This window comes from Streptopelia decaocto, assembly GCF_964273445.1.
Source record: "Streptopelia decaocto genome assembly, chromosome: 7".
In the NCBI taxonomy this organism is placed as follows: domain Eukaryota; kingdom Metazoa; phylum Chordata; class Aves; order Columbiformes; family Columbidae; genus Streptopelia; species Streptopelia decaocto.
Genome location: NC_138661.1, coordinates 39797121 through 39824357, shown reverse-complemented (window position 1 = coordinate 39824357; position 27237 = coordinate 39797121). Strand labels below are relative to the sequence as shown.

General features: G+C 39.8%; 1 protein-coding gene across 4 annotated transcripts; it reads right to left on the bottom strand.

Annotated features, from left to right (window-relative positions):
• Positions 1-998: 998 nt before the first annotated feature.
• PLA2G4F (phospholipase A2 group IVF) lies at positions 999-27237 on the bottom strand. Of its 4 annotated transcripts, XM_082058133.1 has the most exons (21): positions 27015-27233; positions 26745-26887; positions 22575-22647; positions 20550-20686; positions 19095-19223; positions 17653-17693; positions 17107-17149; positions 15810-15876; positions 15344-15513; positions 13116-13229; positions 12555-12592; positions 11500-11635; positions 10640-10776; positions 8645-8867; positions 7949-8063; positions 6662-6799; positions 6061-6168; positions 4992-5186; positions 4492-4658; positions 3705-3891; positions 999-2534 (listed from the first exon to the last, which is right to left on the bottom strand). In XM_082058133.1, exons 1-21 carry the CDS (start codon positions 27130-27132, stop codon positions 2305-2307), a joined length of 2709 nt encoding a protein of 902 aa, XP_081914259.1. In that variant the 5' UTR covers positions 27133-27233; the 3' UTR covers positions 999-2304. The 4 variants fall into 4 exon arrangements, with proteins under 4 accessions (XP_081914259.1, XP_081914260.1, XP_081914261.1 ...); XM_082058134.1 differs by lacking the exon at positions 19095-19223; XM_082058135.1 differs by lacking the exon at positions 999-2534 and having other exon boundaries at positions 3753-3891; positions 4492-4668; positions 27015-27237.

Sequence of the window (27237 nt, the reverse complement as noted above, 5' to 3'; positions counted from 1 at the left end):
AATGCCAGACTGATTTCTCCTTAACAAGTGGCTTGAATTTAGATGTCAGGAACAAAGACACATTCCTGCTACAAGACAAGAATGATTTTAACAAGATTGAAGAACATGTGCTGTATAGTGAGAGCACAGACTTGGACAACTCTCCTGCTGTAATATGGAGTTTCAAATGAGGTGACTACTTACGCACCAGTTTGGGAATTTAAAATTAACTATCACGGTCCCATATATTCTTCCAACAAAGAAGCCCTATGACTGCGGAGGAACTCATGGAGAGGCTGTGCCTTAACAGAGTCCAGTATATGCTTGGCAAATTTGAGTAGATACAGCTTTTGGAGAAAAACATTCCACCTTCCCATCTATATGCTGGTATCTGAACACCTGTATCTTCACAGTGTCCAAGCATCTCCAATTAGGAAAGGACCTCAAAAAACAAGAAAGCAGAAGTAAATCAAACCATGCAGTTTAACTCAGACACAAATCATGGGGAAAAAAAATAAAAAAAAAAAAAATTACAACTCAGGAGGAACAAAGGAAACTCTCATCCTGCTACAAACAAATAGTCAAGGGCATGGCATGGTAACAGGCTGAAAGGCAGCTGAGACAAGAATACTTAATCTTATGTGGAAAAATATACAAAAGTCACTCAGCAAATACAACAGATGCCCAGACCCTACAAGACAGGTAGCTGTGTGGCACCCATGAAAAAGAAAAATGATAACATTATCTTGCTCTTTCTCTTATTTAAGCTTAAATAAGTAGATGCTAAGGACACAAAGGCTACATCCTTGCATATATCAAGTAAGTTTAATCACCCAGATGAAGTCAGTGTTTGAAATAAATCTAAGAATTTCAGTTTTGAGCCATGCTTCCTCAAAGAAAAGTCTCACAATGAAGAAATTACTTTCTACTGCTGCGCAGCACCAGTCCAGGATGGACTTGGTAAGTCACTTTCCTACTGTCAGATATCCCAATACAATAAAAGACACTATGCAATGTAGTATTACAATGACTTAACTTTTTATTGGAATAAGGAAAAATATATAAAGAGAAGTGTTCATATTGTGAAATGCAAATTAGCAAAACTAATATTTATTAAAACAAACACATTAAAAACATATCAAGAATCATACTCATTTTCAAGAATCATACTCATTTATAAGCATTTACATCATTTCAGAACAGACAAATTTCCTGCCTCCAGCTTTCAAATACAGAATCAGTACATTCAGATCAATGTAAAAGCCACAAAAGTAAACAGTGTTTGTTTGCCACCCTTCTGCATTAGATATTTTCCAACTGTATAATTCAATACTTTTCTTTGAGCTTTCTGCAAAGTCAGGTGACTTCCATCCCACAGCATAGCAGCATCTGACATTATTTTATTCATTCACATTCATAACGTGTGCTTACCTTGAATACTGATGTTTTTAAAATATATAGACACACAGAAATTCCATGAACGAAGGTCTGGCTGAATTGCAAGCCCAAGTGTAAAGAAAAAAAATATCTAACTCGGACTCTTCAAAGGAGTCTTCCTTCCTCTTACACAGAAAGAGAAAGATGGGACTCATAGCATTTTTAAAGTTTCATCAGCTCGTGATGACTAAACTGTAGGAAGAAGCAACACAATCCCAGCATGTGTCTTTAACTGTTAAATATGAAAAAGGGAACTATTATTTTCTCGAAAACAAATGGTTACCAAAGAAAGGTACTTAACGTCTGGGAGACTAAAAGCCATTATAATCCCTGAGAAGGATAGGAAGGAAATGTCACAGAGATCTTTGCAACCATGAATGGCAAATATGGAAAACAGATAATGACATTCAGTCTTGAAAGTACTCAAGCATCAGCCAGGAGCAAGCTGAAAGCAAAAGGACACATTTCCTCTTCCAGTGCATAGTTACAACTTATTGAGTCAGATGACATAAATTGTAAAAGTGCAGGGAGGGAGCCGCGCCCTTCACAAAAAGAGGTGCTCCACTCAGTGGAGTTTGAAAGATTATTCTCCAGATGCTCGAACTGTTTGAACAGACCTCCCTAGTCATCTGGTATCAGCCACCGTAAGATGAGATACTGGGCTAGATAATTCCTTACTCTTCCTCACATGACAAAGCAACAACCACGTACTGTACATCCCTTGGGTTTTTGTAAGAGCATCTGTTATCTGGAATAGATTTTCAGTGTCATGTGTGGTAATCCCTTCCTAAGGGGACAGTTTCCAGCTCTTAGTTTTCAGCATCCCATCTTGAACCACATGGCTTTTGTACACTGCAGCCTGGCCATACCCTCAGCTATGGAAGCTGCTCATGCATTGGATGTATTGATGATATTCTTCAACTTTCTCCTTTGCAGAGCCAAGTTCAGGGTTTTGAAGAGAACATCCTTGCTGTTCAGAACATTGTAGCGATTCACCTCCACTAACCTGCTGAAATCGTATGGCTCAAAGGTGAAATTTAGTGTACGGTAAGGAGAATCTTTCCCCTCAATTACAAAGTCACCAAAGGATTTATCCTCTTCTGACTCACGTTTAACTCCTGCAGCAAGGAAGAAAAAAAAAAAAAATAACACCACCACCACCCCAAAACAAAACAAAAAACAACAAACCAAACAAACAAACAACAAACCACAACACCAAAAAACCCAAACAAACGAAAAACCCACCACACAGAGATATCACAGATTTGAACCTTAGCTTTTTCCCCAAATCTCCTCCTCAGAGATTTCAGCTCTTTCAGGATCCGAAATGGTTGGAAGCTGAAGGTAAAGCATTATTAGTCTTTCTACTTCACTAGACTCTAAAACACATTTTCATTGTGATAATTTGTTTAGTGCATCCATGATCATCATGCTCAAAATAGGAAATACAAAGCTCAATTCTTCATGGCAGTGCTGTTCTACACTAAAAGACATTAACACCCTGAGTTCAACTGACCTTAGGAGGTTAGTATATACTCTTCAAAATAACGGTAACTTGTGGTTTTAGCACCCTTCCATTGAATATAAATACCAACCTTGAAAGATTAAAATCAAAGTAACTTGCTAAAACTACTTTTGCTTGTTGCTATTATAAGAAATAGCAGTCCTATTCAAGCCCAATACTTTGAAACTCTTCATCACTGATGAGGAAATGCAGCCAGGGTCTGGCAATCATTATAGTATTAATACAGGTAACACGAACAATCCCTAACATTCTGTGATTCTGTGAATGGAGTGCCTTAGATCTCCCTTGCCTGCGTCAGTCCTGCACATTCTTTTCTGTGTATTCCAAAGGTTTTCTTCAGGACTCTGTTTCCTCCCAGCATGGGAGAAATAGGACATTGAATTTTATGTCTCTTCTTAAAATATAGCTTTATGTTTCACCCTAGTGCTCTTGCTCGATAGACTTGCAGTGCCTTCTCATATATTCAGAATAATTAGAAGTAACAAAATCAGGTATCGAGGCAGACAGGTTCAGAAAGAAGCAAAAATATCATCCAATTATGATTCTTCCAGCCTTTAGATTTTTATCATTTTTTTAATTGTCAGCCTCTTTTCCCACTCTCCCTTCCAGAAAACTAGTGGAAGCTGATTCCACCCCTTAAATGAAAGTAACAATTTAATAATTACAGGCTAATACTAAGAAGAATGAAAGGACAAACACTAAACCCACTGAATTTTCCCCATCAACACACCCAAAGGATTGTAAAAATAGCTCTTTAAGATACCTGGAGCTTTGTATTTCTGGAAGGTGTCATTCACCAATGGGAAATGAAGCACAATTGGAGCCTTTGGATTGTTATCATCCACAAACATGTAACACTCTTTTGGCTTCTTTTCATCTTCCTCACTCAATTTGATTTTTGGAAAAGGAATTTCCCGCTCCTCACAATATGTCTGAGTTAGCTCTAAAACCTGTTGTCAAAGAACAAAAATAATTTCAACAGAATAACAGCAACACCTCTAAGATCATCTAACCACAATCTTGGAAGGGAGAGAGACTTTCAGAAAAAAAAAGTGACAGAAATCCAACTTCAAATTGGCAGAAACAATTTCTCTGGCTGGTGATACAGGAGAAGGATGAAGAGCAGAACCGAGAACTGCTGCTAAACATCAATAGTTTGCAGCTGAAACTTCTTAGTTTTCTTACTCTAAATATATTCACCTTCACAGTTCTGCACTTTAAAAGAAACACACATATATACAGGAAATAACTTGTTTGCATGAAGAAAATCACTAATAGCTACCTTTCCATTAGAAGTGTACATCTAAGTAACAAGAATCATATGAGCTAAGCAAATACTCTTATTTTAGGTAATTATCTATTTCAGCCTCTGAAATGTTTTGAATCTTATTACAGCTGTCACTTTCTGTGTTCTCATGATATTCACAGTAAAAAGCATAGTACAACAATATTTGAAAGAGGTAAGGATTTATTTTAATGCACTCTTTCATTAGTTTGTATCAGCCATCGTGAATATGATTCTGTGCTTTTATCTCAGCCACATCTCTCACCTCAAAGGGAGACTCCCAGGAAAAATTGAATGACAAGATAACATCCACATCCCTCTCTGGCTGAAGGACCAAAGGAAAGGGAGAGTTGATAGAAAAGCCACCATCCACTAAATACAAGCTCTCTTCCATGGGGGTCAGCTGGTTGGGAAATGCATCCAGATGAGCTCCTGGAAGACACTCCAAGTAACACAAGTAACTATAATGATTCATTACACATCTCTTGGTACAAGCAACAAACAAAGCTTATGCTGGGGCTATAAGAAGAAAAAAAAAAAAAAGACATCCCGACATGCACATTCATCTGAGACTGACCTGTGAAGTCTGATGCTTGCTTTATATAACAGAACATAAAGAACGGATCAAAGTTTTTGCTACGGTGTAAGGCATAAATTCCCTGACTTCAGTGAAATAAAGTCAAGGTCACCTATGTTCTGTAATGTTGACTGTTACAGAATATTAACACACTATTTTATATCCTAGATACATACAGACGCATTTACCTCTCCAAGCCACAAATTTCTTGATGTTAACATAATCTTTGTGAAGATACAATCCCTGCATGAAGTTGAATGTTTCTCCACACGTGACCCGGGACTTGAATATATCCTGGAAAATCTGTAACAAGGGGCCCCCAGGTCTAACCAAGCGAGTCTTCAGTCGTGTTGGATCTTGGAAATGGAATCTTCGGCAGTCATCTGGAGAGGCCACAGAAGGATGCAGAACACACAGAAAATGCTTGTCCAGCTCTAACATTTCAGTCAAGCTTTTTTCTACAATACTTAACTAGTTGTCCTAACGCTGAACTTGTCCTCTTATAAGAAAGTATTGTAACGAAATTTTAACAAGTTGCATCTTCTATGGTTGGATAATTTACTTGCCCTGTTTATAGGGAATAGCCTTACTTATAAATAAATGTTCATATTCATTTTGAACCCATACAAAAAAACCCTTGTTACCAAGTAACAACAATTTCTGTCTGATAAGGCAGTCATCCACACACAGTAGCATTTTTAGTTAAAACAACAAAAGTGCGTGGGGAAAGACACTAGGGCTGCAAAAGCAGAGAAGAAAAAAAATACCTCCCTCCACTACTTATTATGGCTATAACTATGCACCTGAATAACTGTCAGGCTTTAATACGCTTCCTTTTCACTGCATAAACATACAACCAGCTTATCCAAGATTATTACAAAAATCAGGTCAAGGAGGGAACCGAAAATCGATTTTCCACCTTCTGCTTAGTAGCCTTCTTCTCACTATTATGACCCCTGAACTGTAACATGTGCTTAAAACAGCTCCCATAACTAGCCCAAATTTATAGTCAAAGTCAGATACACAACATTTAAAAAAAAAGGAAGAAGATAAAGTGTACGGAAAATCTGTAATTATTCGCTTCACAATATGTGATAGAAGAAAATAATAGAGTCTAAGAGAAATTTGTCCAAATCTATCCTTTACACCAATCTTGAAAACTACAGACACACAGCACATTCATGAGTCATTATTTTATGACCATTCCACAACTATGAATATTTTGAAAACTCCTACTATTTTAATATATGTTCTTACCTACAACTTTGATAACATCTTTAAAAGAATCTAGAAAGCCCAGCCCTATACCAACCACCTTCAGGCAGATATCATCCAAGCTTGCAGCAAAGGCACTGCCCCATATTCCTGGAGGAGAAATATGGAAGAATTTAATACTCAGAAGGTTTTTCACAGTGTAACCAAATTTCACAGTGTATAATTCAGCTGCTATACATCATAGTAGAGGGCTGTCCCTTGACCCACACAATTCTAACAGGTGATGTTTGAGCTTAAACCTTTGAGTCAATCGTGTGATGGATCCTGATGCAATAATATAATGCAGAAACTTCTGCAAGAAAAAAACCTCCTCTATCAGCAAGGAAAAGATGGCAAGAAAATTGCAAGGCCTAAAGCAGAAGTTTTTGACAGGCAGCGCATAACAGAATCTTCTTGTAGACTCAGGACATCAGACTGTAATACTATGAACCTACACCTAAACCTTTGGAGAAAGATTTGACTTTTTTCCCTTCTTCATATTTTTTAGGAAGGGACAAAAAGGCATGGGTTTAAATTTAGGAGGCGCAAAAGCAGCACAGCTTATTTCTATCTCTCTGTTTAATTCATCACTGTAAGATCATACCTTGTAGAAAACAAATCCTAGGCTCTGGACGTTTCTGGATGAGCCGTCCCATGAAGAACTCACTGTCGAAGTCTTCTGTTCTGACAAACGCACCATATTTGCGAAATCCAACTTCATAGGGAGTGAACTCACACCATTCTAAGAATAAGCCAACAGGATCTTTACTGATCTCAGCATAAACACAGGTGAAAATACTAATTTTGGTTTTGTTCACAGAAGAGACAGAAGGGAGTCTCCTTCCAGTTTTTTCACCATCACTATGGAACTCCCGGACACTCTTCTCAGTGAGCCTCTATCTTACACATGATTAAGAAAACTCTTGTACAGGCTTTCATACTAAATACAGCTTCCTGGCTTTTGTGGGGGAAAAAAAAAAATCCCATGTAGCTCCACATCTTAACTTCATTACTACAGAGATAACTTGTCCATTTTACTTCTACTTCAAACCATTCTTATGGCTCCCTTTTCCATCACAAACAGAAGATACTTTTCTCTTCTCAGCTTTTCTTCCCACTACTTGCCCTCTCTCAGCAACTATTACAACACTGACTTGAAAACTCAGTTGACCCACTGTGTCAAAGTGGGTCAAAGTGGTTTATCAAAGTGTTCCCTCATGCTGGAAAGCTTTCCACAAAGAATTACAAATCAAAATCATTGTCATACACATACTCCTCCAGAATAAACAAACAAATAAAAATGTCTCGCAGTGGTAAACAGCTGGACACAAGCATTTGCGTCCCTGTCTCACTGAATATATCCTCACTTGTTGCATCATATTTAAAGTCTCAAGTGACCTGGAATAGGACTGGCCTTCATTTTTTACTGTAGTTGTATAATCAGCAAGATCCCAGGCTGCTCAATACCACAGTTTTGATGATGCATGCTATAAGGTTGCCAATCCATTATTTTACATTAATTCTTCACATATTGGTTTTCTGAGACTATTAAAGTAGGTCACCTAATTACCAAGGACTTCAGTTCTCCAATTCAGACAGACTTGTTTATTATAAGAATTTTCCCTTTCGGCTCCTGAAAATTTCAGGCATTTTCTAGCAAAACATGGAGAGTGGCAAGCAGAGTTGAATCTCATTTATCTGTTATTGTCATTAGAAAAACACCTGCAATCAGGATGATAACATTCTGCAACTCAGTATTCTATTGCCTCTTGCACTACCAACTTCTGCTTGAGACATTTCCTGATGTCACCTATTCACTACCCAAAGAACTGCATAGGTGAAAGGAATTAATGGATTTTAGCAAACAAAAATAAATTTGCCATGTTCATACCTGCAAAGTCACCACTGCTAATATTGGGTCTCACATTGACAGCTGCATAGATAGGATAGGGATTCTGGGCCCATTTCACTGCTTCTTGCTGATCAGACAGCTTTGATGGATCTTCCTGGTCACAAGCAAGGAAGGAGAAGCACACTTTAGTCAGGTAAGTTCTATACCCATACTCTGATAATTTGTAGCTGTTGCTTATCATTTCTGACTAACAATACTAATAATTCAAAGTTCATTTTCTTCCCACTGTCCATGCATATAGTTAGATTTTGACAGAATACTTCTGTAGTTGCATATTTAGAGTGTCCGGTGTTTGTTAATGAACTAGTTACCCTTCTGATTTCAAATAGCATAGCAAGTACTGCACAGTAATGTCACTTCACAAAACCAACATCATTCTCTCAGCTTTAACACGGCCAATACAAAAGCTATTTATCTAGTAATTCCAAAAAAACACTCCGTTTTTCTATAGCACTGATCTATACGACTTCAAAATTATTTACTTAAGAAGGATGCTGGGAAACCCAAAGCAGAAAGAGATGAGAACTCCATATGCTTATTCCACAGCACCATTTGATCCAGAGCAGCTCACACAGGTAGAGTGTAATTTGTTTCATGACATACAATGCATGGGTGGGCAAGAGCTCCCACCTGGAAGTCAAACAGCAGTAGACATCCGAACGTGAACTCTTTTACCTTCTGTTGTAGGAAATATTCCACAATAAGGCCCCACAAGTCTGTAAAGGAAACATTCCGTCCGCTAATCTCCATTGCATTCAGCTCCTGGAAATAGTATTTTAGTCGTTCTGGGGAAAATGCTCCTGCTTTGCTGCTGGACACTGCACCCTGAGCTCTTCTGATTGCATCTTGAAGGTCCTTCTGAGACCAGTCAGGGTCACGATACAATGTTGATAAACACCTGAAAATGCTTATATTAATGTTATCGGTAATAATGACCCTCGTATATACAATAATTTTAGCTATTTATAATTAGTGCTGCAGCACTGAACCAAAAGGTTGAGAAGTCTAGCTAAAAGATAAAACATTATGAAAAGAGACCATAATAATGGATCTCTGTACTCTAAAACATGATGAAAACCCTGACACCTACAGGACAACTTCATCTTCATGTTTGCCAATGACACCCAGCAACGTGCACTTGCAGCTGAGAAAGCCAGTTGTATCCTGGGCCACATCAAAAGAAGCATGACCAGCAGGTCGAGGGAGGTGATTCTCCCCCTCTACGCTGCTCTGGTGAGGCCCCACCTAGAGTACTGTGTTCAGCTCTGGGGCCTCGAACATAAGAAGGACATGGACTTGTTAGACAGAGTCCAGAGGAGGGCATGATGATGATCAGAGGGCTGGAGGACTTCTGTGAAGACAGGCTGAGAGAGTTGGGGCTGTTCAGCCTGGAGAAGGCTCTGGGGAGACCTTATAGGAGCCTTCCAGTACCTGAATGGGGCCTACAGGAAAGCTGGAGAGGGAGTTTTTACAAGGGCATGTACTGGCAGGACAATGGGTAATGGCCTTGAACTGAAAGAGCATAGATTTAGATTAGATGGAAGGAAGAAACTCTTCACTATGAGAGTGATGAGACACAGGTTGCTCACAGAAGTTGTGGATGCCCCATCCCTGGCAATGTCCAAGGCCAGGCTGGATGGAGCTTTGAGCAACTTGGTCTAGTGAAAGGTGTCCCTGTCCATGGGTAGCTGGCACTGGATGGTCTTTAAGGTCCCTTCCAACCCAAATCATTGTATGATTATATGATCTTGACCTTCCAAGGATGTTCCAAGCATCACATGCTAGGACACATGAACCAGTTCATGAATCAGAGTTAACTCCAGGCCATAACAATACTAAGAGACTGGCTCACAGCACGAGTGCTACTGGATACAAGCAATAGAAGTTTTAGCCTTCATCAGAACACAGGTCTGACTAAACAAGAAACTAGTTTGGACTATGGGCTATCCATGTGAACAGGATACTTTTGGGTGAAAGTCTGCCTCTGAATAAAAAGAGGCAGGCCAGATTACAAGTTTAGTGGAAGAATAGTAGGTACACAGGAGTTAATTTAACACACAAAGGTCTGGAAGGGCAGCTTACACCATCAGGTTGCACAACTCCTCAGTGAAATAATTTCACGAAAACAACATGTACTTATGAGGGATGATTTCACCACAAACTCTAAGAACTGAGCTACTGAAACATTCTAGGCACGTCTAACATTTCAGCACATTGCTCCAGTCCACCAAAGTGCAAGCCAATGCTATTCCTCTATGCAGCCACAGACACCATTTTGGAAGGCAGAGACACAGGGGTCTATGTGGACATGTTTCCAGTGACTTGCAGTTTTCTTTTTGGCAAGAGTAAGGAAATGGGGAAAGTTTTTGCAGCCAGGACTCTGAGGGAGCACACAGCAGTTTTAGTCATGTAATATGCTCCCATATTCAGCTGCCAGGCTGGTAAAAGCAGCAAATTCATAGATATAGCCAGTAGCTGTACTGGTTAGAAGTGGTAATGGATCTATTAGACTCTCTAGGATCCCCATCAGAACTCACAGGTGAGAACTGATAAAATAATTGACTGCATTGCCTGTCTACAGATGGCACAAAGGCAGGTATGGCCGTATTTTGCTTCAGCGCTACTATATTCACCTATAAGTTTCTGGAATAAACACTGCACGTAACTTACCAAGTAGAGCCAGAAATCCCACACAGATATGTTGCAGCATCCAGAAGGCCCAGCTGCTGAAGCCCAGCAAGGCTGCCATAGAAGGATGTCAGAGCTCTCATCCCACCACCAGACCCCAGCACTGCTACCACTGGAACCTGCAGGCAGCAAACTCAGGAGTCAACACCAAAGACTTTTGAACTGCCCATAAATTACAGAACTAATCCCATTTAAGTCTCATTCTTATGAGAATAAGAGATAATATCTCTATTTCTGTTTACATTTCAAGTAATTTCAGGTCTCATTTCACTCAAAATTTCTTTCTCTACTTTGTAACTGAAATACATCATTCCCTATAAAACATAGCATTGTCATGTTAGGAACAGTCACTTACCAAAATTGTTATGTATATTATCACACATTTACTTGCATGCCACACAACATACACATAAGAACAAAAAAAGCAATCATTTTTATAAAAGCAACCAGAGATCACAGGGCAAGGTATCAGACTAAGAGTATCTTCAAATGAGCAACTAGGAAGCTGTTCCTGCAGTCTGAGCTTCAATTAACCATTCTGAAACAGAATTTCCCATCACAATTCAGAGCTCAAAGCCCAAGATACAAGAGTTCAACTAAAAAAGTACATACATTCTGGAATTTCAATTTTTTTGTGTTCCAAAACACACACACACCTCCCTCAAAATTTTAGAAATATAACAACATGTGAGATTTCAAAACTGAAATGTCACAGGGATCTCACACCACAGTGAATGCAAACCATGTTTTCTGTTGGTTACAGGAAAAGAATCCTACAATACCTAATCATCAACCAAGCACAAAGGATTTTACAAATCTCACTACAGCACTGTGCTCAATACCTCATCTTTTGGAGGGGAGTCTTTTAAGTGAAGAGTCTTTGTCAGTGCCTCAGAAACTATTTTCTTCCTTTTGTCCAAAAATTCTCTTTCCTCTTTACAGAGGTCAAAACCCAGACGTATATCAAGATCCCAAGTGCTGAAATAGAAATTAAGACAAATACACCCAAAATTCTGGACGACTTGTAAATACCAAGGAAAAGCAGTTTCTGTGAACACACAATCTAGGTGCTGATCTGAATCAATGGATCAAACACTTAAGTTTTAGTGTATGTCTGTACACGAGCTATTTTGTAACAACAGCTTTTGGAATTAAAAATGAAACTTTATTTTTCCCTTAATGTCTAAATACAAAGCTTGTGTCAAACAGTACTCAGATGAAGCTTCAGGAATTTCAAGAAGGAAAATTCTCAGATAATTGTATGAGGAAAAATTGAGATTACTGTATTGACATGGAAGGAGAAATGAGGAGGGAAGCAATTTTAAAACAGAAGTTTCTGAACTTAAGAGGCAGAAGGGAACAACTTAATATCAAGAAACTTACTATGAATTTGTAAAAGGAGAACAGGATCTTCAGTTAATGACTATATACCAAATGACTCTCTGAACTTGCTAGCCAAATGCGCTCCATTTTCTATGTCATTCTTTCATTGTCACTCCTTTCTTGCACCCTTCCTCTATTTTATAGTTCAAGTTCTTCACACACCAAGATGTCCTGTCCTATTTCTCAGTACAGCACTGCACATTTTCTGGAAACTATTTGAACCTAACAAAGCTATTTAATATTTACACCATGAGCTATTTTAAATTTAAGCACTAGGAACAAAAAAAAAAATCTTCATATTTAAGCAGGATTAACATCAATCCAATAGATGGTATCTGCTAACTGAAGAGTCACAGTCTTCAGAAGAAAAATAACGTGAGATACTTTGATCTATCCCAACAGATCAATAGAGACAACAGACCTCCCCAGAACAATTGGGAGCATCACTCAGCTCCTTCACTATGAGAATAAATGCCTTTCCTGATTTTTAGAGGTCTCTGAAGTTCCCACTCACCTCTCTTCAGTTTTCAAACTCATATTCAAACTTTGTCCCTGCAAAAAGAGAACACATCTCATAATTGATATTGATAGCAACTACATAGGCAGAACTACTAACTAGAGGTTATGATATCAACAGGGTCACTGGATACTAACAAGAATAGAGAACAGCACCCTCACCCACAAAACTACAGCTCTGGAACACCTTTCACTTGCACCTGTTTCAGACATTTTCAGTAGTCTCCACAGAGAATAAAAACACATAATTAGAGCGCAGGGAGAGAAAGCTATTTCTTCTCCAAGCTTCTTGCTTTTCTCTTCCTCTGATATTTTTCTTTCACAATATAACAGACTTCTTGCTTTAGAAAGTTATGAACTTTACACTTACTTTGCAAGACCCAACCATGAAAATGTTTTTAGAAGAATTGCACTGAGTAATATCAGTATTTCATTCTAGATATCCAAGAAAACAGCACTCTTAGAAATCATGTGCAGCTTAACTTTCCAAATGCCTATAGGCAATGGAGGAAAATGTTATCCCAAGTATTTCAAAACAAGTGCAAAATGATAACATTACCTCTCCCAGAGACACGTTTCTGTCAACTTTTTGTCCAATAGGAAGGGAATTCACTGGTACAGTCCCCAATCCCAGAACTGTAGTATGCTTTTCAATATCAGGGTTCATACCATCCTGATAAAGAAACCAAAATTTTATTTGAGCTCTACAGAAAAAAAAATGTTAAAGATATTACTTTCATGTGTCAAAATAACAAACAAAACTTACGATCATTATAACAAACTCTTTTCCAGAAGTCTAAGGCTTTTCAAGTTCATCCTACTCTCTGTTTGACAGGTCTTTGCTGGGATTATTTCTGTCCATCAAATAATTTTGGGGTTTGTTCATTTGTTTTGTTGTTTTTGAAGGTTTTTGTTTTGTTTTTTAATATGGCTATCTGCCACACGCAAAAAAAAAAAAAAATCTTCACTTCCAAATATAAAATTTAAAAAAAAAAATTCTAGTTGTCTCCTGACATATGTCAGAAAGCTCACAAGTGAACTTCTGTCTTCAAAGCAGGATTATGGAAAAGATACCAACAAGGCATACAGAAGAAATACCACAAAATAGGAAATAAGATAAAAACCTTAAGGACAAACAGGAGCATGTAATTAAAAATATAATCATCTTTACAAGCACAGTAAATTAAAGTTTGCCAGGAAATCTCTGGCTTTTCTCCTATGCTGGATTAGCAAGTAGCAAGCTCTCTTAATAAAGAGCTGTGTTCAGGTTCCTAAATTTAAAAGAGCGGTACTTAAAAACCCCTCATGTCACAAGGCCACACTCAAACCTATAGAGCCTACCATGTGGGCTGGAGCCTTTACACCCACCACAGGCCTCAGCCCCTGGGAGGAGGCAGCACCTTAAAGAAACAACAAGTTTTCACCCCTTTCACAACAAGAACTGAGGACAGATAAGGAACTATCCATAGATTTTACAGATGTCTTCTGACCAAAACCCACTGTCCTGAGTCAAATGCCTTCTAAGCCCACTGCCCTCCTCCTAACAGGGCTAAATAACATGCATTTAGGTACAGGGCAAGCAACACTTCTACGCTCCTGGCACTCTCCTACCTCTGATAAGAGAGGAAAGGTCAGACAGAACAGCTCTGTGCTCTATGCCAGCTCTTGAAGGAATATGTTCTGCCAGCTACCAGCCCTGGTTTGCTTGAGGTTTACCACACGGGCCAATCTCCATGGTTGACTTCTATAGTGTTTTTGCTTGCCTGGCTCTGACTTTTGGACTACTTAAGTCGAGGTCTCTCTCTTCTGCTCATATTTGCTGCCCATCCAACCCCATTGCAAAGCTATTCTTCCATACTCTTTTTTGTGTTATCTTCTCCATAAATGCCTCTAGTGTAGCCAAAATCATCATTCTGCATTCATGCTGCCCAACAGCATGTGGGGATGAAAAACCATCACAGAACAAATAGCTTTCTTGCTCCATTTTTGGTGTATGGTCATACTGGGAGCAGTCATCAGAATTAATATTCAGTCACTCCCATGGGATACACACACTCATTGGTACCTGTAGGAACTGTGAAGTGATAGGCAAAGCAAAATAAATCCTTGCAAGAGGCACGTGCTCTCCAACTTTCTAATAGAAAAGACTTGCCATTGAATATCTCAACAGCTGAAAGATGTCCTCATGTAGCAAGCATGTGCAGATCCAGATTTTTTTAGTCCCCATGTCAGAACAGATTTTCAAGTGTTAAGGACAATTTTAAGACAAGTTCACCTCCTTGCCTAATGTCAAAGTTAAATGAAACATCTGCCATTTTTATTCACTTTTTAAAGTAAAAGAACAGCAATGTGTAAAAAGCAATGATAGAGAAAAACTTCTCTCTGGCCATAAAAATCCTAACATAACCACAAAAATATAACATCAATTCAAGACAGGCTTCTAGCCTAGAAAATTTTGATCTGAGCAAGTGCAACACTACAGTTAAGTTTGATCAAAAAGATATATCTGGAAGTGATGAAACCTTAACAATAGATGGTCCCTGGCACCGCATGGAATACAAGAAACTTGCTTCCAAGGCAAGTTTTTTTACGTCCACATGTACCCAAATAATAGACCCAAACCTGACATTCTTGAACATTTGAAGGAGTCTCTGGACTTCTCATGACCAAATTAAGAACATTCAATTCCTGCTTAAGGACATTTTCACAGACCAAATGTACCGGTTTCAGAGTGGATTTATTCAAAAGTGGGCTGTAAACTTTAGAGCAGTCAGTACAAATGCTTACCTGTAGGACAGATAAGGTTTGCTCCACCTCCACTTTCAGTTCTGGACACATTTCTTTATCCACATGAAAGACAAAAGAGGTTCCACAATCCTTCCCATTGTCTGGTCTCCAAGGAATACAAAACTGCTTCTGATATGCACCTGGAACAGACAGCTTGACCTCACAGTTCCCTGTGCATTAGAATAAGGAGACATTTAAATCAATATTGAAAATCAGATACTTGTTAAGTGTAGCTGAGACAATGAAAATACAAAAAAAAAAAAAAAAAAAAAAGAAATCTCTCGTGTGGTATCCAGTGGAAGTGACCCAATATTATTTAGTATTACAGATAAAAGCAAAATTAACTTGAAAATCTGTAGTCAGTCAATAAAGATGCACTGTATAAGCAGAGAATCAAGTCCCCCCTCTCTCAAGGAATAAACATGCTGAAAAGTAGATCTGATTTAAACTTTACAGGCAGCACTACCTCGCTGTTTCTCTTTTGTTTTTTCCTCTCTGTTGATGGTACCTTGCAGAGACAAACAAGGGCGAACCTACGAAAAGAAGATACCAGCTCTGATTATGAGATTTTCGTTCACCTCTTAGTTGAAGCTTAATCCACCTGCTATAGTAGGTGGAGGTTTTCAGTTACAAGCTGTCAAAAAGCACTAAGGATGATTTTGATTTTTCAAATAAAGAGCAAGTTTTGCTTCAGTAGGACGGGATTATTTGCTTTTGTTGCAAAATTAAAACCACCCTTCCTATTCCAGTTTTGTGTTTTGTTTTTTTTGTTTGTTTGGTTTTTTTTTGCAACCAGTACTTCAGAGTTCCAAGTTCTCAACACCTGGGGTTTCTCTGTTGTTTTACCTTTTTTAATGCATGTGTGAACACCTGTTCAGATCCAAACAAGCACTTCATAAATTCTGCCATGATTTTCTGTCCTGGACTATCCATGTCCTCATTAAATTTAGTCTCTCACACCATTCAATCATCAGCCTCCCTTCTAGGACAGCAGATGAGATACTTAATTGGCCATAACTGATCTAAAAGATAAGAAATTAGTCTGCTGCTTGAATGTAAGACTGATTTTCTAAGGGAAATTGGAACACAAAAGACTTTCTCCTGTGAAACAGTCTGCAGAGCAGTGCTGTCAAACGTCATCATTTTTCCTGAAAAAATGTTAAAGCTCTACATTTCAACAATGATGACCTCTGTCCTCATCCTTTTTTCTTATTAAAAAAACATCACTCCAGTCCCTTTCCTTTGAGGGGAGAAAAGAGCTAGTAACACCAGTATTTTTAATGTATAATGCACTGTATTTCTTAGACTGATTGCCCCAAGAGAACAGACAAATCCCTCAAGATAAAAACTCTCAGACTCAAAAGTTATCACTCACTTATCAATGGCACTGATAAAAGGTTAGAAATAGTAGATGTTGAGATAAGGATACCTGGCCAGCATCTAGGCTGGATAGCTCAGTACAATCTGCAAGACACACTAACCTTCTAAAGACTTTTTTTTTATTGTTTAGTATCTTTTAAAACAGCCTCACTAGGAAAAAAAAAAAAAAAATCCTTTCTGTGGGTTGGTATCAAGTTTTAAAAATTAAGGAAGCTTTTTAAACCAGCAAAATTAAAAAAAAAAAAAAAAAAGGCAGATGGTGTAGAGAATAGGAGCTATTTGGATGCAGGAGTTGAGTTCTCAACAATTCTTGTCCTCTCACTACTAAAAACCTACCTGCAGGAGTAAACCCCAATATATGTAATTGACTTCCATGTACTCACCACAAGGACACTATTGGTCAACACCTCTGTAGGGGCATCTGAGCTGTGAAAGGAAGAAATTTAATGCAAATTAGTGTTGTTTCTAATTTGCTTCATCTTTCTTTAGAAAGCAACTGGCTGGATAAGAGGTGGAGGAGAAAGGTCCTCAGTGTGATAGATTTATGCAAACTAGACTGACACCAAATATATTTCCCTTTACAGAAAAATGGGGTATAAAATACTGAAGAAAATATTCCTCTACAAATATAAGTATGTGCTATAACATCTCCCCACCCCTAACTCACTCATCCACAAAATGTTCATTTCCTTTGCAGTGCTGCCATCACTATGAAGTCCAGCAAAATTTTATTTCTTTTTTGCTACCCCAAACATTTTGTTGACTGAGACCTTAAGGATATTTGTGATCAACCACTGGCAAATCAACTGGAACATGAGAGAACTGTAAGGCATGAGCCTTATGGGCAAGACTGTCCCTGCACAGAAAAAGCAACCAAGATAACATATCAGCAGAGCTCAAGTTCATTCAGCTCTTCAGGTAGGACTCACCATTTCTCCAAGTAAAACTCTACATCCAGCTCTTCATTAGCCTTTGAAAATAAAAGTTGGACACAGGTGACCCTTGATCGTGAATATAATTATGCAAAATTTCTCCAAGGGATGAAGATTTCTTCCTGTTGCAAACTACAGTAACTACTTTTGTTACTTTTGTGAAAGCTCCAGTTCAATTTTCGAAGTTTTAAATTTAAGCCTTTTGTTCTTGTTGTTCTTTGAAACATTCCTGTCTTCCCAGGCAAACCCTATATGACCACACACATCTATGCTTGAGGAGACAGCTACACACAAGTGAGAGTTGACTTTCAGATCCATTGTTCTGCTAATGAGAAAAAAAAAAAACACGCCCTTCTCTGGCTCAAGCATCACTGCAGCACCACATCTGCAAACAGCTTCTACATGAAGCTTTGTGCTTCCTCCTGTTAATTATTTTGACAGATTGCAATCTGAGCTCATTGCTGTCTTTGTCTTGTACAGACTTTGACCCAGCCGTCTTTTCCCCTGCCACAGCATACAGTAAATGCTTAATACCAGACCTAACACAAATTTTAAAATAACCAAGTAGAAGCCAATTTGGGTAATTCTCTTTTCCACAATTAATGATCAAGATGACTTAAGCATTCAGAAAACAGGATAGAGATGGGAACAAGGGAGTTACCAAGCCTCTTTCCGTGATTACAGATCATTTAGAGTGCCTGAGACACTGACCACACCCAACAGCACTGAAACCTGATTTCTCAAGACAAGACATCATTAGCTCATCTTTAATGCAGACCTATCGTAGCAATGTGTTTGAGTTGGTTACAGAAAAGATCAGATTGGTGATATGGCTTTAGCTGTGTAAAACAAGCTGTCTCGTTGCAAGTCCATCAACAGGTGTGCAGGAACCAAGAGCAGCTGATATGCACAAATGTCACGCACATGAAGCATAGGTTAAAGGTAACTGAACATCACTCAGGGAAAATAAACTTTTCTTAGGCTTTTGACTTATTAAATATAGAGGTAACCATGGCAGCAATAAAATTCTTCACTGGAAACTGATGGTGATCAACTAAATAAGACAGTCTGCCATCCCCAAAATGACTGCTGAATGCAAATGCCTTTCATTTCTAAAGCCTAGTTTATGCTCCTCTATTCTTCTGAAAAATCAACTCCCTTTAAAGATGTTTTAACATCTTCTGATAGACTAGTCACAACAAGTTTCACTTAACTGGGAATCCCAAAGACTGCGGAATGCACACAGAAACAAAAATCACTAGGGATTTTAGAAATATTTCAGATGTCAGTAAAAACACACACGTTGTCATCATCTGCTGATGCATTTTCCCCTTCTGGCTTTTACAAGACAGACAGATGAACAACCATGTACTGCTGGATTTCTGTAGCAATGAGCTGCAGCTATTCAAAGGTGACCTGGGAAGCAGCCAGGGACTAACCTCAGGGTTCAACCTGAAAGTGCGCAGCAGGGGCTGACCTGGCTTCATGCCCCCTACATCAAAGACGATGGACGTGAGCTCATCGCTGATGAGGACATCCTTATCATAGAGTGTCAATTCCAGAATGTTCTAGAAACAAACCGAAACAAACAGCTTCAGATGAAGAGACAAAAAACGCTTCCACAAATGAGAGTAGCTGTATACAATAGACATTTTATGCATTAATCAATATCGTCCCCCTTTCCGACTCATGAAGAGAATTCACTATTTCCAGCAGGACTCACAGCTTAGTTAAGCAAATCACCAGGTTGACAATGTTCAGCTGCAAGATTTTCTAAGCTTCTCAACCAGAGAGGCCCCATCTGAAAGCACGTGGCAGTTCTCTCCACCAGCTTCAGGCACAGATTTGCCTAAGGAAGCACGAGCATTTCCACTCTTCCAGCACAATTCAGCCCGGGGTGTCACAGGAACCTCTCACTTCCTGCTCCACACTGCCTCAGAGCAGGTGAATCCAGCAGAAACTAATTGAAACAGACACGACTCCATATGGCACTCAAAAAAATGGCCTTGCAGCAACTGGTTTTCAAGGAGATAAGACTGAACTTAGAATTGTGCTGGCAAAGCCTCACAGCAGTAACTGGATTGAGGCCTCCTGAGCTACAGGGGAAGAAAAAGCTCACATGCTCTAAATCTTAGTTTGCAATTTTCTTACCATTTAAGTCAATTACCATTCCACCTTTGTCACCAAGCAGTGAGGGGGATAGTTTCTTGTTAATAAGCACTTTATTCCAAAGCCAAAGACATTATCCAAAGCAATAGCACCACAATAAAACTCATCTGTTAAGGTACATTTTAATTCCCTCTACCATTAGTGTCTACTTTGAGAATGAATGCTGACAATTTGAAGACTTCGTTTAATAGCCTACTAGGTCCTGCTCAGACAGCAGACAGATGTACTGTCTCTAAGAGTCTGAATTTCACTTTTCTCGATCATAGGAACTGATGGCAAAACTTGACAGAATGAAGTGGCAAAGTGATTTGAAATTTAGTTGCCACTATCCTCACTCAGCCACTTGGCTGTGTAAAGCAAGTAAAGCTACATGAAGGCAACAGCTACTCTGTGAAAGTAGAAGCAATCCTCAAATAGAAACTTGCTTTGACAAGGAATTACCCTGAACTCTGTCAGGTAGAGCCATAACTTGCCTTTCCTGAGTTGCATCACAAGGTCATTTATGGAAAATTCTATCTGCAATTTACATGAGAGTGCAATTGCAAACTGGTGTGGTCATCACTGAAGAAGCATAGTACAACTTTTTATACCCCTGAAGAAGACTGACACCTTACAAGCAACACTGCTTTAGAGGGTAATAAAGATCCTGTGGTTTTGAATGAAGTATCAAAAGCCAGCACCCAAATGGAGATAGCCCAGCCAGCTCCACAAAGTGCACTCCTTACCTTGACAGCACTATGGATTCGATACTGGAAAGTTTCATTCCATTCTGGGTTATCAGAGTTGTCAACTACCCGAGTTCGGGAGACTACGGGAGATGCAGTGGGCAGCTTTAGTTCCACGTAGCAGTCTGCCTTGGACACTAGAGCAGAGAGTACAGAGACAGGCATGAAAACAACTTTAATCAAACATCCAATGAGCTCTTCATTTTCTAGATCTCACTGCATCACAGAAACATGCAAACTTAAGGCCGGACTTGTAAAGCAAAAGCCCTTAGTGAAGTACACATCTTCAACTAGCAGCAAATTGAATATTAGGTTCTTAGATCTCTTTTTTTTTTTTTTTTTTTCCTGGTTCATCCAAACCATAAAGCTCTTCATGAAAGAGACTACTATTCAAAATGAGCAAGATCAACTTTTCAAAAAATATTTCTGCCAATGCTGGGCCCGTTGCCTCTTGTCCTGTCACTGAGAGTCACTGAAAGAATCTGGTTCCACCTTCCATCTGTTGGCAATGCTCCTCCTAATACAGCCCAGGATACCATCAGGCTTCCTTGCAGCAAGGGCACATTGCTGGCTTATGGTCAGCTTGCTGTCCACAAGGACACACAGGTGCTTTGCTGCAAAGCTGTTTTCCAGTCTATGGACCCCCAGCATACACCAGTGCACAAGGCTGTTCCTCCCCAGCTGCAGGACTTCCACTTCTCATTGTTGAACTGCATGAGGTTCCTGCCAGCTCACTTTTCCAGCTTGCCACTTTTCCTCTGAAGAGCAGTGTGACCCTCTGGTGTACCAGTCACTCCTCACGGTTCTGTAACATCAGCAGACTTGCTGAGGGTACACTGCATCATCATCCAGCTCATTAATGAAGACATTGAACAATATGGGACTGAGAATTATTCCCTAGGCTACACTGCTAGTTACTGGCTTCCAACTAGACTTTGTACACTGATCACCACCCTCTCAGCTCTGCCATTCAGTCAATTTTCAATCCAACTCTGTCTGCTCATGCAGCTATTTTTCATCAGGTTCTCGATGAGAATCTTACAGGAGACAGTGTCAAAAGCCTTACTAAAGTTCAAATAGACAATATCCACCCACTGCTATACCCTCATCTAGTTTGTCCAAGAGCTGAGCTTTCTGTGTCCATTCCCTGAAAATAACCAATTGTCTCAGGTCCTCCTTCTTCCAGTTAAGGCACCTCTAAAAACACAAGTACATGAACCATTCTTCACTCCAGTTGAACAGAATGGCCATAAAAAGAACTTCTCCTCACAGTGTGATTCTAGCCCTCAGCCTTTCAGGAGGGTTTTTGTTCCCTGGACAGTCATTTACCATTCCAGTAGTTTGATACTGGATGCCAGGTATAAACTGTAGGTGGGCAGACTACCTTACTGTATTAAACTTGAAGGAATTAAATCTTAAATGAGATTCAAAGATCCAAATGCCCCAAACAGTCCTGAGAGATTTACTCAACACAGATGCACAAGAAGAAGGGAACATATACCATGCTATAAAAAACAGGAACAGGTAAAAAGCAGTTTATCTTAAAATCAGTTAACCACTGACCTCAATAAAAGGCTTCAATTACATGTACAAAACAGCAGACACATGAAAGAAAGAACTGCTACAACTGGGAAAAATAAACATTTAGGAGATAGAATTGAAGAGTGCTACTTCCAGGTGCAAGACAACTGCTCAGCAGCAAGGGTAAAATTTGCCATGACCAGGCTGAATCTAGACAAAGGAATACAAAACAGGCACAGGAGGATGTATAAAGGAGCAGGGAAGGAAAAGGTTACCAGGCCTTATCTGTTCTTGTTCTGGAAAGTAGCAGGGTTAATCTGCAGCTTGGCCTCACATCAAGCCTTTAAAACATATACAACACTTTACCTACAAGAGAAGCCTTTGTTCAGACATAAAGGCAATACACCATGTGCAGGTAAGAAGTTCCCATAACAATGCTACCTGTGTTACAGGTATGCACTGAACAAACCATCAGTTTTCATAATACCTTGACTAAATACTTACACAGATCCGTACCCTTGATGTTTCTGGCTCGGAGGACTTTCACTGTTAGGTTGTAGTAAGGGTGCTTCTCCCACTGAAAAGAGAGGAACAAGCTCAGCATGTACCAGCTGCAATGTCTGTCCTGTAAACACACTAGTATCAGTTCAGAGAAATGGATCAGCTCAAAATAATCAGCTCAAAGTACTAATGAGTCAATTTGGGAACACACACAGTGCTTTCAGTGTCCTGGAAGACTAAAGGAGTCTAGAAGAAAACTCAATTCCCTTTCAGTACAGGAATGATTGATGTCTTATGGTAACTCCTCACAGACTTCAGAAAATAGGTCCCTTATTTAGGGTTTCCTCTAATCAACCACCAACCAATTAATTGCTTCACTAATTCATTCCTACTGAAGGATAAACAGATACTGGAGCTGCTCAAATAATTTTAATCATGACTTGGCTAGTTTAAGAGTACTTGTCAAGGGCATATGCATGCTTGAGTAACAGCACACATGGCAAGAATCTTAAGAGCATGCTCTGAAGACCATGACTGAAGCAAGCATACACTGTTTACTATGAGGAAAAAATACACTTTCTTGTAGGACCACATACTTCACAGCAGTTTGAGCAAGAAAAGACAAACCTGTTCATTCTGGCCTGTTACTGATACCAGCACTCTAAACCAGCATGCCACTTTACCAGTATAGATCAAAATGTAATCCTTGATCTTGAAAGCTTCTGGGAGGCTATTTTTGTAAAGTAATATTACTAAATGCCTGGATGTGAATAGGAAAGAAAAGCCTGACTGAATCACGGAAGATCATGAAGGAGAAGCGGGGGAGGGTACGGAAAGACACGATAAAACAGCTTGAAGAGTATTTAGTGCAAGGACTGGACAGAAGCAGTTGTGTAAGGCTCATGAACAGAATGCCATTCTGCCTCATTTCCATCAGTTATGACAGAATCCTGGCCAGATAAAAACCTTTTCTATTCTTAAATCCCATTTCAAAGTGCTTTTCACAGGTGGTCACTACTTCATAACCATCATTTTCTGTGTGGCTGACTTGAGACCAGAGTTTAATTTCAGATATGCTTAGTATTCATCTACAAATGAATTCAATAGGATCTTCACTTACAACAAAATGCTGCAGAGTGCCAAATATTATATAAAAATGTAGGCCTTACATATCACTAATTAGGATCCCAAGGAAACCAATGAACCCTGAACTGTCAAACTGTTCTTGGATATCCCTTATCTGATAAATGAAACTGTGCTGTGTTTGTTAAGCAGTCACATACTTGTGGAGTTTTCCTTATTTATCACTTTAAGATACTTGCCAACTTTTGCAAAAGAGGGTTTGAACACTACAATAAACCCAAGACACCTATAGTGAATGTCATCTACCCTGACCAACAAGTGAAGGGTAAAAGTTGCATGCATTGTGTAAGATATCTCACATGCAGGTGCCAGATTAAATTTGTGCAAATAAACTCTAATTATACTATTATTACTCTCAAAGGGCTCTTATTTGCAGCAACAATATTTTGAAGATACTCTTTCCCTCATTTGTTTCTGGGAACAAGACATGCCTTCACAGCAAATTTCACCCTGAGCTCTACCCTTCAGATGCTAGGTTTTCTTCCTTTTAAAGCCTTTCCTAATCAACTCTATGTTGTTCCATCACCGACACCACTTTCTCAGGCAAAGCCTGACTTCCTTTCACCTCATCAAATTGGGGAATGGACTACAGAGACACATTCAAGGTTGCATAGGTTATTCTCACCAACTTCCTAAATGTGCTGCAACTCTTCAGGTTGTTGAGAAATGAAGCTACATCATCACACACCCACTGCCGTAAAAGCAATTGTCACTCACGTAGCCTGACTATTGCCTGGAATTCAGACTCAGAGGAAGCACAGAACACCCTAAAGATAGCATATCCCTCTTTTACTGCACACCATCTGTCAACATAACAGCTACACGTTCAAAAGAAAGTCCTTTCCAAAGGTCTCTAACAACCCGTGATCTGCAGACAGTCATTACTTGGGTGTGGAAAATGTATCCTCAGCTATGTCATAATTTAAGGCCATATAATGCAACAGACATTTCATTGTGTGCCAAAGCCTGTGCTATCAACTATGCCAGAACCTTCCTGTGTGCCTTTTCTACTTATAGTGAAGGCAAAACAAGGTCATAACATGTTAGAAAGTGAGCTTGCAGAGCAATGAAGCATCCAATTATCAGATATGCTTTATCTGAACACATCAGGGAAAAGTCAGGCAAGAAAACAATATGGGAAATGAACAACAAATAATGACAGTTCTGCCTAAATCTGTGTATGTGACAACAAACCAATGTACACGACAGATGCAAACAGCCAATTTCTAGTTTTCAGTTTGATGATTTCTCGGAATCATCCCTTTCTCCAGAACTCAGAAAAGTGCATCTGAAGCAAAAAAACCCTTGAAATCCTTAAATGAGGGTACAAGACTGAATTGCCAAACATTTAACCTTGCTAACAGCTCTCCATCTCTTTCATCTAAACGGAAGGTGCTGATGCAGCAGCAAGCAACTGCAAAACAGGTTATCCCAGCTACAGGACCTGGTAGTCTTTACTCTCATACGGCCCAGAACACACCTGCCTTTATATAGTAAGTGCTGGGACCCACTCCACATCTCACAGTAGACAGGGAGGACTCGCAGTAAGCGTGCCGGTTTCATCACAGAAGTGTTGTCAATAGCAAATAAAAATGTAACTTCTAAGCTATATTTTGTGTTCACTGCTACCCAGTAAATCAGGTGGCTCAAAGAAATGTCCAGTTCACCAAGGGAGCGCTTTCCCCATCTTGTTTCTGTTCCCAAGTAAACACTGCTGCCCGTAACTCTCTTCCTCCTTATTTCAGCCACAGTGCCACAAGTTTGCTTTTAAACCCAAAAGCAAACTCCTGACTTTCCCTTCTCCTTCAGAAGTGTGCACCCACAGTCACAAAGGGAGACCTTACACCCAGCCCCAAGAACCACAGTCTTCTGGAGGGCAAGTTTTATAACCAGTCAGGTGATATGTGTAGTGCAAGCAGTTCAGTATTACAACAGCCATGGCAAACACTGAGCTCACCTCTCAGTTGTTTGTGTTTAGATGCATAAAACAAAGGCTAAACTTTGGAAAAAGATTTGATCAGGTTGAATTCGCCTATAAAGCCAAAAGGGCAATCTGCTGTCTCTCTCCTTGCTCAATTGCTATTAACTAGTCAAGACAAAATCTCTCCCCACCAGCCAGCATAAATTAATTAAGTAGTGTCTAATTTATTTATTTATATAGTGAACACCTGAGGCGAAACAACACATCCAGTGGTTTACTGGTTAATGAAAATCACAGCATGCTAATACTAGTCTCTTCTACCCTGATTTCCCAAGTTCTAACCAACAACATAAAAAAAGTTAACAAGATAATTTTTATCACACAGCAAACAGGAGTGCAGAGAGGCATACAGGCAGCAAGCCATCTTGTGACATTTAGCAGTCACCTCAGTTTTAAGCTGTAGATTCGGGGCGGGGGGGGGGGGGCAGGAGGGAGGGGGATGACAGGCAATCATATGACAGATCAGACCTCCTATAAAAAGGCTCCTTCGCAAACAGTTTAGTGCAATTCAAAACTGAGGGTATTGGCCAGACCACATTACAGAATGGAATGATTATAAACCATTTAAAGGACAAACACATTGAAATCACTTTATCTAATGTGGTTTTGCTACACTACAACCACCATTAATCTTTGTCTACTTTAGACTAAGTCCTGCAGGATAAGGCAGAGAGCAGAAAGGAAGGGAGAGGTAAAAATCAAGGATATTTTGCAAGAAAACACATAACCACAACTTTATCTCTACTGATAAGAAGCCCAGTATGCTGGAGTCTCCCCCCAAAAGTACTTGGCATCAGCTTAATTCCGTTCCTCAAAATCTACAGAAACAGAGACATGCTCTGCATTGCCTCACACAGGCTCCACATTTAGTAAAAACCTGGACGACAATGCTGAAGTAGGTTCCAAAGTTTTCCCCTAACAATAAACTTTTAGTTTAATCCCTGCAGAAGAGCGGGACTGGTTTTCCACACGTGCAGTATCAGGAGGTCAGTGCCTAACACAGCACCTGAGGAACATCATCTCACAGACAGCCCTGCCGTTTGTCTTACCCGCCAGTGATAAAACCCCGTCTCTTTCCTCTCCTTCCTCTGGAAAAGCACGGCTGCCAGGAAAGGCAGCGCCCTGGCTGGAAACGGGCCCCGCAGCACCTCATGGAACATGGGAAACACGTCCTGTCGTCTCCACAGAAAACCTGGCAGGGAAAGGCAGAAGATGAAGCGACTCCCAGACGAGAGAGGCAGCTGCGGGATGGCGCTGCAGGTTTGCACAGGGCCGGGCTGCAATCCAGCCGGGAGAGCGGAGGTGGGGCTGCTGCTCACCAAACAACCATGTTAGAACCTCGCCGGCAGGTGTTGCAAATCCTGATGAAGGCGAGGGCAGGAAAGATGCAGCAGCGAACAGGGCAGCCCTGGGTAGGAAGCAGCACTGTTCCATCATTAAGCCACAACCTCAAAACCCCCAGTAGGGATTTTCTTTCAGAGTTCCAGCAACCTGGTCAAGACTTCAGCTGTTCAAACCCTTTCAGAGTTTCAGCATGCCCTA

Coding starts and splice junctions, on each gene's coding strand:
- PLA2G4F (XM_082058133.1), bottom strand. CDS start 27,132: ATGATGGAACAGTGCTGCTTCCTACCCAGGGCTGCCCTGTTCGCTGCT. Junction 10,777..11,499: donor ACTCCCCTCCAAAAGATGAG/GTATTGAGCACA, acceptor TGCTGCCTGCAG/GTTCCAGTGGTAGCAGTGCT. Junction 5,187..6,060: donor AGATGTTATCAAAGTTGTAG/GTAAGAACATAT, acceptor TGGCCTCTCCAG/ATGACTGCCGAAGATTCCAT.